General features: G+C 40.2%; 2 protein-coding genes across 3 annotated transcripts in view; one reads left to right on the top strand and one right to left on the bottom strand.

The window, feature by feature from the left end:
- Positions 1-4049, bottom strand: part of tacc1 (transforming, acidic coiled-coil containing protein 1) — a 28905-nt gene extending 24856 nt beyond the window's left edge. The window contains exon 1 of one of the 2 annotated variants that reach the window (XM_069158278.1): positions 3870-4049. Coding sequence is in view for 1 of the 2 variants with exons in the window: in XM_069158270.1 (XP_069014371.1) it covers positions 190-257 (68 nt within the window). In the remaining variant the exon portion in view is untranslated. Of the gene's footprint in view, positions 1-189; positions 273-3869 lie in introns of those variants that run through there. The other variant, XM_069158270.1, reaches the window with a different exon arrangement.
- Positions 4050-6674: 2625 nt separating this feature from the next.
- LOC138203401 (neuronal vesicle trafficking-associated protein 1-like) lies at positions 6675-11826 on the top strand. Its single transcript, XM_069158228.1, has 5 exons — positions 6675-6947; positions 7245-7379; positions 7661-7777; positions 9300-9410; positions 10473-11826. Exons 2-5 carry the CDS (start codon positions 7251-7253, stop codon positions 10671-10673), a joined length of 558 nt encoding a protein of 185 aa, XP_069014329.1. The 5' UTR covers positions 6675-6947; positions 7245-7250; the 3' UTR covers positions 10674-11826.
- The last annotated feature ends 365 nt before the right edge of the window (positions 11827-12191 follow it).

The following is a 12191-nucleotide window of genomic DNA, read 5'->3' as shown; positions in this document are numbered from 1 at the left end:
TAGTTATTTTAGGGCACATAAAAATATAGTCTGTTAAGTTTTGAACGTGTTCATACCGTAACATACAACTTCATAAATATTAAGTAATGCTGGAGAAGCAAAACTCCTCATTAATCACTCGTTCAGGAGAAAAAACACGTTTGAAGTCACTAATAAATCACCATCAAACTAGTGAGCGATTTGACTCACGTGATAATGTTGCTGTAACTCCTTGAGCTGGCTCGCCTGCTGATCTTCTGACTTACAGTGCCACCCATTTTGATCGCCCCGTTTCTCCAATCGATGCACAGACACCACGGCTACTGTGTATTTCCCTCAGCCAGTCCACATACTATGCAACACTCCTGTGCGACAGTTCGGTAGGTAACAGTGGTGCTCTGCTGTCAGATTTTCTTCTGTCTTGACAGGTGGGACCTCCCTCCTCTCCTCAGCTACTCTTTCAAGTCTCCTCCCTCAACTTAACTGCACTTACTTGAGCAAAGATTAGACTTGTGATACTGTAGTGTCATAAAATTGGGAGGGATTAGCTCGTGCCCTGTGTTGCCCTATTGTTTTGTGTAGAAAGTCTCAGTCATAAATAGATGTCATGAGATAAAGTGGGATGTGGCTCAGGGCCTACGACAGATCTGGCTTGACTAGTTCCTGACGTAGCAAGAGCAGTCAGGAAAACACAGGGCCGCTGTTCTTTCAAGTGCAGGCTATTCATAATGTATTTCTTTCAGAAGTTATTATGCAAAAATCTGCTGATTTAAGTTCAATACATGGCTTATTGTGTGGCAAACATAATATACTACGAATCTCTTCTCTTCTGTTTTGTTGGCCATTTTTCCTACTGTTCAACTGAAAAGAGAGGTTTTATAACCTGTACAACATAAGCAGTGCCAATGCACATTAATCTAGCAGGAAGAACATTTTTAGTCACTCAAACTTGCCATTGCAATCCTCACATCTCAGATAAAGGGGCCTTGTTTTCCACCCATTCTTGCTTTGAGCTGTAAACAGGTCAAAGGTCAGGAAGCAGGAAAAGGTCAAACCCTCTTTCATACCACACATTGCACCACATGCGTACACTCGGCCACAAAGACTTGTAAAAAACAGTGTTGGGAGCTTGATGGCGGAGATGAGTTGGACATTACTTGTAATCTGAACTAAATCAAATGAATTGATTCAGACCAATAACTTAATTTCTAAACTCAGGAAGTGAGTTGGTTTAATTACACGAAATTAATGAAATCATAACCAGGAAATAACAATAACTTCAACTAAATAGATGAAATCTAGTTGAATTCAATAAAATCTATTAAAACCAAAATAAATGTAACTATTATATAAACTATTGATTTATTTGAATTTAATTAATATAACAAAACTTAAAAAAACTCAAATGAAGTAACATTAATTTAATGGAATTTAATGAAAGAGGTAAAACTATATTTAAATAGACTATCAAATAATTGAAGAATTTTGAATAAAATGAAATTCATTTACTAAATTAAATAATTTAATTATCAATAATTGGTTGTTTGAATAAACAATCAACAAAAACTAAATATTGTTAAATTATCAAACGTAAAATATTTTGTGAGCATGGTCTGATCTTAAAACAGTTTGGATGGACTGCTCAGGGGTCACAAACCAAAAAGATTTGGGACTACAGTGTTATAATCTCTTACACCAAACTAATAGTTGGGAAGACACAGTTGTCCAGACAATCAGGTTTATCATGATCCATCGCGGAGTGAGGCCTGACATCAATAGTAAACTGGTGCACTATAAGAATGTGTCGTCTTTGTCAGAGCGACCACAGGAATCAAACAGCTCCTCCATCATCATTCATCAGATGTAATTCATTTCATTCTGGTTAAGGGCTGTGTTACAAGCATCAGTCATGGAAGCATGTCATTTGTGAAAATATAGCTCAGAAATAGTTCAGTGAGGAACAAATCACAATGGATTCATTATTCAGAAGATTTGAATTGCACTTGCGTGTGTTTAAAACCTGTTGGGTGCATTGCATCGCTCAGAGCATTAACGATATCCTATTGAAATGTGTTGATCAGGGTGACTAACAGCTGTGCAGCTGAAAAAAGTCTTTGCGTGCAATATGCAATGTATAAACATAGCAGCGAGCGGTGTGAGTGATCAAAGCCACAGAATGGAGACAATAGCTCTGCAGACAGATGGGAGCCCTTTCTCCATTATTGCATGTTATGAAGCATTTCTACTGCCAGGAAAATGCAAAAGAGTGATTTACAGATCAGGAGATGAAAGGAAAATGTAGCAGTATGAGAAGAGTCTAGATATGTACATTTTTGAAACACAATACAACCTTGTATTTTATTATAAGTAACCAGTAACCAGACATACACAACTCACTTTCATTTCATTTTAGCCAGATCACAACTGTCTGCCCCAATCTGCAACTCTGATTGCAATCTCAGTCTGGCCCTGCCAGTCCATTGAGAGGCATGAGACCAGAAGTGACCAGTCTGAGGCACAGTCCTGTGTTGACTCAACACCCCCTCCCTACTTCCGCCTCAGCCAAGCCGCTCAGCCACGTCCGTCCACACTGCTAAATCTGAGCCTGCAGCACTTCTCCAACTCAAAACAGAGCCCTCTGGCAGAAAACACAATATCGTACGATTGAAAAACTTCATTGTGACTCAAAAGACAGGAGAGGAGACGCCAGAAAGAGTTGACATGTTATCCAACTTGATATTTTTGACCAAGAGGAAATAGGACACATTCCAACCCTATTTCATTGCCAATATATTATTTCCCTAATGAAAGATATGCATACAGCATTTTGTGTTGAGGAGATTAGATGACAGTACAATATTTGGAAAACCAAATGTCTAGCAAAATGATAATTTGTGGAAAACATTTTGTAAATCTTGTTGAAGCTGTCATGCGGCTTCTGTTTCTGTATGTGAACGAGAACTGACCCTGCTATGCATGTTAAGCCATACGCTTCGGTCTAAATATCACATCCAGAACAAAATTCTTCTGCTCTGAACTGAATGGAAATTCCAACAGTTCTACGGCTTCCTCCCAGCAAGTGACTCACTCGAAGCCACTGTTGAATGTCTTCCACCCCTGGCCCTGTTTCTGCTCACAGCCAGAGCCTCTGGGTGTGTCTCCCTGTGACCTCATCTTCCCAGAAAATCCTACAGAAACCTCAGCGGCAGGACTGCCCACATGATGCAGCCTCTGTGCATGTTTGTCCACAATAACAAAGCAGGCAGTTTCTAGCAACAACTGCTCACTTGGATTACTACATCAACATCGCTGACTCTGGTGCCCGTTCATTCAACCAGAGTATCGGTCTCTCTGTGTAAATGTGTGTTTATACAGGCTGGTTACTGCTGCTGGCTGGGAGAAGTTCAACAAACCAAACTTTCAGTCTTAACCTAATTGTTCTTGCCAACATTCTTACCATTATAATCTCTGTGAATAATTCTTCCTCAAGGGCAAAATAAATCTCAAGTGTGCCAACTTTCAGTGACCTGCTTGTTACAGTTAGTCTTCATCAGAGAAATCATTAATGAGAAGAGTTTCTTTACAGCTCCGAACATCACAGCTACCACAAACTGCGGGGGAACTATAGCTTCATGAAAAGAGGCTTTGTGTTTATGCATCAGACAATAGCTCCTGCATGGCAGCAGGACCTTTAAACCAGACACAGCACATTCAATGAGTCATGTGACATAAAGTCCAAAAGTCAGCAGATCAATACAAGAAAACCCTAAAACAAAAACACATTGTATTCACACCGCTTAACACTTAACACTCAGCTTACTGGCAGGAATAACAGTGCACCTGACTGGCAGAAAGCTGCCTGACTTTGAGTTTACGAGTGTAAATCCTACCTCTCTTCTCCGAGGACCGACAGGCTGTCACAGATCTGCTGGGAGGTGGAAGTCCTTCACGGTGTGATGGATGTTAAAGTCCCTGGTCAAATATAGAGGTCCTGTGTTCCGACTGCTGCTCGAGTTGCCGCTCTCTGGGTGGAAGTCCTTCTTCTCTCTGCGTGGTGGAGCTTAGTCCATGTGGCTGGATGGGAAATGGGAAATAAACTTTCTGGGCGAGGAGCCAAGAACAGAGTGGTTTTAAAGAAACAGCAGTTTCAGTGCTATATATGGTTTAGTCACAGTCCACCACAGTTCAAAGACAAATCATATACTTTCAATCCTTTTGGTCCATTTGATAACTTTAGTTACTTTTTATTTTTAAAGATTCATATTAATCACACAAAATAAAGTCAATAAATAGATTATTATGGAGTTTAAGATAAAACTTTATTTACCTCTCCAAATCTTTATATAGAATACAAATATGATATAGTACATTATGCCAAAATAGTAGATTTACATTTTGTGTATTCTGATGTTAAAACTTTTGCACTTTTACTCAGGTACATTTTTTAACGCAAAACTTCTGCTTGTGACAGAGTATTTCTACATTGTGGTATGGCTACTTTTACTGCAGTAAAAAGATCTGAATATTTCTTCCAACACTGCCCTCTTCAGTAATCACTCATTTTGTTTCTGTTCTTGTGAAAAACTCAGTAGCTAATATGATTTTGGTCTAACTAATCCAAATCACCCAGAAAATTAGATTTAAATGGACAGTATAAATAAAATCAAATGGAAACGTGTGCTCACCTGTCATGAATCGGTTGTCATTCCACTTCTCTCTTTTTGCTCAGTCTGTTTATAAGAAAAACAGAGTTTAGATCATAACTTCACAGTTTTGCAGGGTATAGTGAGGATTATGGCCACAGAGTAACAACATACAGTGTGCAGTTATAAAGTCTGCGAGCTGGTGTCTCCCTCTAGTGTTTTTTCATGAGAAAGCAACTGCAGCAGAAAGCCTTGCCTCACGTCTCCCGACTGTTGCTGCTGCCAAAGACTCAAAGTGCATCAAAGCTGGAAATAAACAACAACAGCTTTCCTTGATCAGATATGATTTCCACTTTTCTGTCTAATTTGGTCACAAGCTTTGCGTGTTTCTTCCAGGCAAAACTTTGAATCAGCCTCCACAGTAGGCCGCTAAGATTACAATGACATCATGCAGGTATTGAGGCCAAGACAGTTCATTTAATGGAGAACCTCCCTGCAGAGGCTGAAACTACGTCTCTGCTAAAGCATTACAAGAATCTACCGTCCAGCTGCACTGCAACACATGCATTGATGGGCCGATATCATTTTTCATACAGATGTGGTTATGACGAGATCTTAAGGAAACCATATTGAAACTCTTTGTATGATTAAAAGTTATGATGTAGATCACATGGCTCTGAGGTGAGTGACACTTCCATGTCCATGACATTTCTGACTACATTAAGACTGATAATCACATCAATGGTTTTTAATGTGTAACACTGAAATTAAAGGGTTTTGCTTTATGAACCATCAGTGCGATACTCATCTCCCTCCAGTTCAGGTACTATTTCACATCCAAATGAATAAAGTATGCAATGTCAGCTATCACGCTTTGTTACTGCACAGTCACTTCCTCACTACAGTGGATATCCTTTCAGAAAACACATGACTTCACCTCTGCAGCTCCCAGAGGGGAAACGTGATAGCTAATGACTATTTACTATAGACTCATAAGAAAACTCTTCATCCAGACACAAGTAGCACCACACGGAGCCTCTGCAGCTGCCATATGGCCACCAGGTCGAGTCAGTCAACAGTCCACCAAAGACATGTGGTTCCTATCTCAGTATGTGATGAGATCATTGTAATTTTCTCTGCAACTGCTTCCTTGTCAACATGGATTACCAGGCAGGACTTGATCATTTATGTATCCTCCTCCAACCCCATTTTACACACGGTAGCCTGGCAACAAGCCACTGGATAATATGTAGCCACATGCTAGTTTCATTTCACCCATTACTGGGGACATAATGAAGAAATCCAGTGGATGAAGTATCATATAAATATCATATATTTTATGATGCTAGATAACTGTGATTATTTGAATATACTCTGTGTATCTTCCAAATGGAATCATATATATTTGCATGTCCATGATAAGTCACTTAAAGTGATTGATGGCAAATCTGGAAAATTACTGTATATGTATGACCAAGTGGGAAGTCAATACATCAAATACTTCATATTGTAGAGAGAAATACTTTTAAAAATGCAATAACTAAATTTCCTGGCCACTCAGGGGCAGCAAAAACAGGCTGTGAACATTCACACGTCATCTTAATGCTGATATAAGGAACAGTAACCTGCTGCGACCTCAAAACGGAGTGTGAGGTAACAGAAAAACAGGGAGTCTGTGAGCTGAACAGCCAAACAATGAGCTCAAACTAGAAAAAGCTCTGTGAAGCCAGGGAAGCTGCAGATTCACATGATCTGGACATTCACGACTACAACCATAGTCCTTACATTGGCATATTGAGTTCTAAATTTTTCATGAAAATACTGATAGAATCAGTATTTGCTTTAATATTTGAAGACAACACTAAATCAATACTTTTACAGAATTTTATTACAATGTCGCAGCCTGCTTATCTCCATATGTCTTGCACTAAATCTGTCCTAACAAAGAATATAAATGCAAAGATCTGTTGATTTTGCAGGAGACAGCATAACTATGGACTGTATGCTAAAAAGAATTGCGCCTAAAAATCATGTTACTCTAAATCCGAGCTGCTGATGGGCACCTGATCCTGGGTTTCCTGCCTCTGTGTTTGGATGGATGTGAAGAGGACGTTACATCACTTGCAGTGCAGCCAGACGCCAGCAGCAGCATCCAGCTCGGAGGTAACGCGGCGCACAAACCCAGCTGGCCATATTGTGCACCAGCTCCTCGCAAATCGGCTGCGTCACACCTAAAAGAAAAAACCCACACACAGCAGCACCGGGACAATAAAGTGAACACATCAAGAGAAGCATACTGATTCAATACGCGACTCGGCTTAGCTGGTAAGTGTTTGGATGTGGAGAATTCTTCATTTTTTCCCCCCCGGTGATGCATCAGTCCTATGATGTCGAAGCTTTGTGTATCTTATGCGCTTTTGTGGTTCACGGGGTTTCTCGTGGCCCACAAAGCGCCCCACACCGTGCACCTCGTTTTCTTTAAATTGCACCGCTGTTTTCATGTGTAAAAAAAGATAATTCAAAATTTGTGATTCCACGAACGATGAATGTAATCACACAGCAGCGGAGGATGATCGATAATGTCTTACATTTAGGTTGGTGTTTATTTTTTTTTTCGTGCAGGGAAAAATGGTTAAACTGGGGAATAATTTCAGCGAGAAAAATAACGGGAAGGTGGCTTCTGAAGACGGATTTGACACCATCCCTCTCATAACACCATTAGATGCCAGTCAGCTCCAGTTTCCGCCACCAGATAAGGTAAGATGCTTAATTTCATAGTTCCACATTGATTTTATGGGGCCAATGTGTTTAATAATGTATTTACCTCATGTCAATTAGTCCAGTTATGAAAACTACATTTTTTGGGGGATATAACCAATGTTCATCATTACATATGTATCGTATATATTTCCTCAATATTTAAACATTCAAATAATTTTACCAGTCCTCCTTCTCTTAAGTCTCACTTCCTCTGAGAAACTGCAACATGACTGGATCTTCTTTCATGTGTAAATGTTTGTGTAATGTCCTTCCACCAGGTGGTGGTGAAGACAAAGGCAGATTATGACGGTGAGAGCAGTAAGGGAAAGCTACGGTCTCCTAAAATTGCAGAGTTCTCAATAAGTATCATCGAAGGCGTATCTGAGCGACTCAAAGTAAGACCATTATTGCTGCCACCATCTGTGTTTCACACATCACCCCATTTCCAGTATCTGCTCACACTCCCACACGTGCATATGCCAGAGGAGCAGCCAGCTGCCTCCCTGCAGCTCAGGACATTTATCACAGCCATTGTAATGTTCCCTCTCCGATTCAAGTTTACACTCTGAGGCGGCTTCGCTCAGGTCTCCTTCATGTCCTGTGCCGCCTGTCATCTTCTCAGGCGACACTGGGAGACTTAATGCACAATGAGTCACTTAACCCCGCCCTGAAACTCTCATTTATTCAGCTGCTGCCATGGCGATGGCCTCCAAACGGCAGCATCTCTCCCACCTTCCTAAACGCCCACCTGGCTGGCAGATGTGTTTCTCTGTTCACACCTGCAGAGGGATTAAAACATATGGTTTTGTAAAATTAAGAAGTGAGAACACAATCGTAGTTGGGAGACTAAAATAGTAAAAGACTTCCTTTTTCACTTTCACAATACCTGTGCTGCATGGAGACTCCACTACTCTCCCCTTCATCGTTCAAAATCAACAAATGAAACCGTCTCTGAGAGGTGTGTCAAGCTTCCTTAGCACAGCTTTAGTTCTCTTACATCTCAAAGGCAGAGAGGGACATCGCTGTCTCCGAGAACACACCTCGGATCCCCAGGTCGCTGCTTTGAAATGCAGCAGGCTGGCCTTTTATCGTCGACGGTCTCTTTCATAAGCTCCTGTTGCTGTGCTTTGTACCTGCAGGATTCAACCAGGACGATAAAAAGGATATCATTGTATTCCCACTGGTGCACACTAAACAGTCTGATCAAACCTTTGCCAAACACAGCAGTTCTGGGATACATGGCGTCTCGCTCCCACGAAATCCTGAAGATTATAACGTATATAATTTATATAAATAGAAAAAAACATGATACGGATTTCTAACGGATTTCTAACAGCACAACAGATGGTTGCTCTGTTGCATCTGTATAATCACACAAATACAGAACTACTGTATTACTCTGTCATCGCTTTGAAATATCTAATTTCTCTAAGAGCACTTAACAAAGTAACAGATTCACTCATACTCAAAAATAACTTGATCACACCTTTGAGGTTGAACATCTTGGGAAATAATGAGTCCATTTCTCCCACATCTTATCTTATTCCTCTCCCACTACCCTGAAACACCAGTCGCTGTTACATAATTCCCCTGAGAGGTGAGAGCTGGGATGTACAGATGGTCACACAAGCCATCCGCTTATTCAGTTACGACATGCAGAAAATCCTGCCGGCCCTCATTGTCACCGTTACACGTACATCCACGTATTTGCATACATCTCACCCTTTCATGGAGATTATTTTTTATTTCAATACAGCAACCCTAAAAAAAAAAAAAAGGTAATAATCTAAAAATGAAATCTGTTCCACTCTGCCCACTCGTTTCCTTTCATCAACACAGTCCATTTTGTGGCGTCCTTTAACTGAACTGTCCCACAGGTCTTGTGCTGACGATGACGTCGTTGTGCGTCTCCTTTAGGTGACCTTGCTGGTGATCTGTGCCCTGGCTTTCCTGGTTTGTGTGGTGTTCCTGGTCGTCTACAAGGTCTACCAGTATGAGCAGCCTTGTCCAGAGAGCTTTGTTTACACGGTAAACACTTACGAGCTCTCTCTGTTTGTGGCAGCGGCTGATGTAAACATGTTTAGGTCAATGCCAATCTTTTGCTATTGTCTCTTTCTCTTTGTATCTTTATTGAGAACTCAAAATTAATAGAATTTTACCATAACTCGCCTGTTGTCTATGTTGTAAAAGCATTTTTAGCAATTTTAAAAAGTACTCTATGGTTTATTATACAATAAGAGACCCGATACTACAACCAGGCTGTTACAATATATTAGTGTTTATATTACAATGTGTTGCAATGAAGCCAAAAATGTACTGGTCCATAATTTTTCTGCATTTTTTTCTCTGCACTGTAGACCTGATCTTTAGTAGAATGATTGTCTATTTGTATGTGATTTTTAATTATATTACTGCTGCCACAAATTCATGTAAAATTATGTAACTTTTGATGATTAAAAACAAACAAAAAAACTCTTCCAAATTCAGATAAAAAGTGGAATTAATAAGCAATCTGTCCAACACTGTCCAATTCAAACACCGAGTGTTTTCGCTGATACAGTCTTTCTGGTCTGGTCTGGTCTGACTACTAGCTGATGGTGGCTAATGTTGGTTAGTTAATAAACGCAATCGAGTTTGCTGACTTTGGCCGTTTTCCACCGATGCTTCTTTTCCAGTAGCATAACGTTTTAGCTTAATACTTGACATTAGAGTTTTGCATTATTCCACTAATGTCACTTATAGCTGCTGTTCAGAAAAAGTCGCATTGTCTCATTTTAAAACCTGTAGCACTGAGGTTAATGAGTATCGTCTTATTTTATGTATAACTCTGATCCATTTTACAGGCATTTGTATAGATAAGGTTTAGCTCATGTTAAGACTTGTTTTTCTTGTTTGGCTTTTATGTAAATTTTGGTCTTTTGCACTGCTGCTTTGCATTGATTAAACCATTTCCTCAAGTAGCATAATCACAGTTTACATCGTAGAATTCATTACACTTTGTGTCATTTTTCTTTGCCGTTTACTTACCCACGGTGCAGACTGAATGATTTATCATCTCTTGGTGTGTTTGATCTTCTCTTTCTGGAGCAGCAAGGTCGCTGCATGCCGGCCGGGCTGTACGGCAACTACCCCCCTCAGGGCCCTGGGGGCCGCGGTCGTCTCTTTACCCTCATCAACCACTACAACATAGCCAAGCAGACCATCACCCGGTCAGTATCACCATGGATGACCATCATGTCTGAGGAGAAGGTCACCCAGCAGGAAACGGAGACTGCCCAGAAACTGGCTTAACCAACCTGGGATCATGAGGTGACGCCCCCTTCTGCGGAGAAATAAATATGGTTGTGCCATTCAAGCAAACCTCAGAGTCCTGTGGCTTTCTGTGGAAAAATCAACTTCTCTCGTGTGAGGTGCTATGCTGCCTTGTTGATGTAGTTTGGTCAGTTGATGTGTGCTCTAGCAGGAAATTTGGGGAGATTTTGAACATGTTTCAGAAAAGTGAGCCTAAATGTTGGGAGGATTCCTGGTTTGTTTGAATAGCATGTACTGTTATTTATTTACACTTCAAAACAGTGGCAAATGTGTAGAAAAAGCCAGACACACAAACACTGACACACACACACACACACACACTGTCTTTGTACATACACATATGTAACAGAACACATTTTAGTACTCCGATTGTGAAATGACTGTGAACCATCTCGTGTCTGCGTCGCTTGTTTTAACGCACATGCACGCACGACACTAATAACAATCAGTTTGCTTTGAATATTTTTCTTTTCCAATACTTCACGCACTAATAGAGCATGTCGGACCTGTCGAGGGTCAGGCAAGTGGTAAACTTTTAATGAAGCGGCAACATTTGAAGCATATTTGCCATCGAGGTCATTTGTGTCAAAATATTTTACTGTCATGATGTTGAGGAAACGTACCAGCGGAATTTTTTTTTTAAATTGTGTCGTTTCGCGTCAGCCCATTCTGCTCTCTGCATATAGTGCTGTTGAAGAGTTTTCAGTATTTGATTCATCAAGTCTTTTAACAGACATTAATGATTGTTTCCATTCATTTGAACTCTGTGAACACCACATGCTTTTCTTTGCTGGCTTCACAAGACTTAGTTATTTTTCATAGCATAACTTTTATGCTACTGTATTGAATGTTTTTGCATTGCTAGTGAAGACACTGTATTGTGCAATGCTTCGCATTGATTAACGCCACCATAGATGGCCGTTGGCAGCCATTACAGATACTAGAGTTAGGTTGATGTAGTGGAACAATCTGACAGTAGATGCTTGTCCTGTTGCTTTTTTCTGTATTTGTCATTTAACTTAAACTGTCACAAATTATGTACCTTTTTCAAACAATGTAATGATTACCATTAAAGTGCATTTGCTACATAAAAATGTTCAATGAAAAACTGAAATAAAGTGCCCACATTTCACACTGATGTCCATGTGGAATCCATATAGTGTATGTACAACAACATTTTCATGAGTGATTTCAGGAGTAAATCTGGTCAGTGTTGCTCAAACTCCCTCAGTGCACAAAATAAATACAGTTAATACTTCCAGTTCCCTCAAGTTCAGATCAAAGAAAAAATTTCAAAGTGCTCTCACTCGAATCTAGGTTAATCCTAATAAACAGATTAGGAGAAATTTCAGGAGTCAACAGCTTCTTTTCTCCTCTGACATGAAGCAGACAAGACGGGCTGTGGCTTTCTGATGCTCTCGATGTTATCCGACGTGCTGACATAAATATGAAATGATTCAACCGTTATAAAATGATATACTGAAGAAAGGAGATACA

The sequence above is a fragment of the Embiotoca jacksoni genome, unplaced genomic scaffold, assembly GCF_022577435.1.
Source record: "Embiotoca jacksoni isolate LCO1_2020_lvr unplaced genomic scaffold, fEmbJac1.0.p SCAF_1, whole genome shotgun sequence".
Lineage (NCBI taxonomy): Eukaryota > Metazoa > Chordata > Actinopteri > Embiotocidae > Embiotoca > Embiotoca jacksoni.
This window is presented reverse-complemented; position numbering and strand designations above follow the sequence as displayed.

Coding starts and splice junctions, on each gene's coding strand:
- LOC138203401 (XM_069158228.1), top strand. CDS start 7,251: ATGGTTAAACTGGGGAATAATTTCAGCGAGAAAAATAACGGGAAGGTG. Junction 7,380..7,660: donor AGTTTCCGCCACCAGATAAG/GTAAGATGCTTA, acceptor TCCTTCCACCAG/GTGGTGGTGAAGACAAAGGC. Junction 7,778..9,299: donor GCGTATCTGAGCGACTCAAA/GTAAGACCATTA, acceptor CGTCTCCTTTAG/GTGACCTTGCTGGTGATCTG.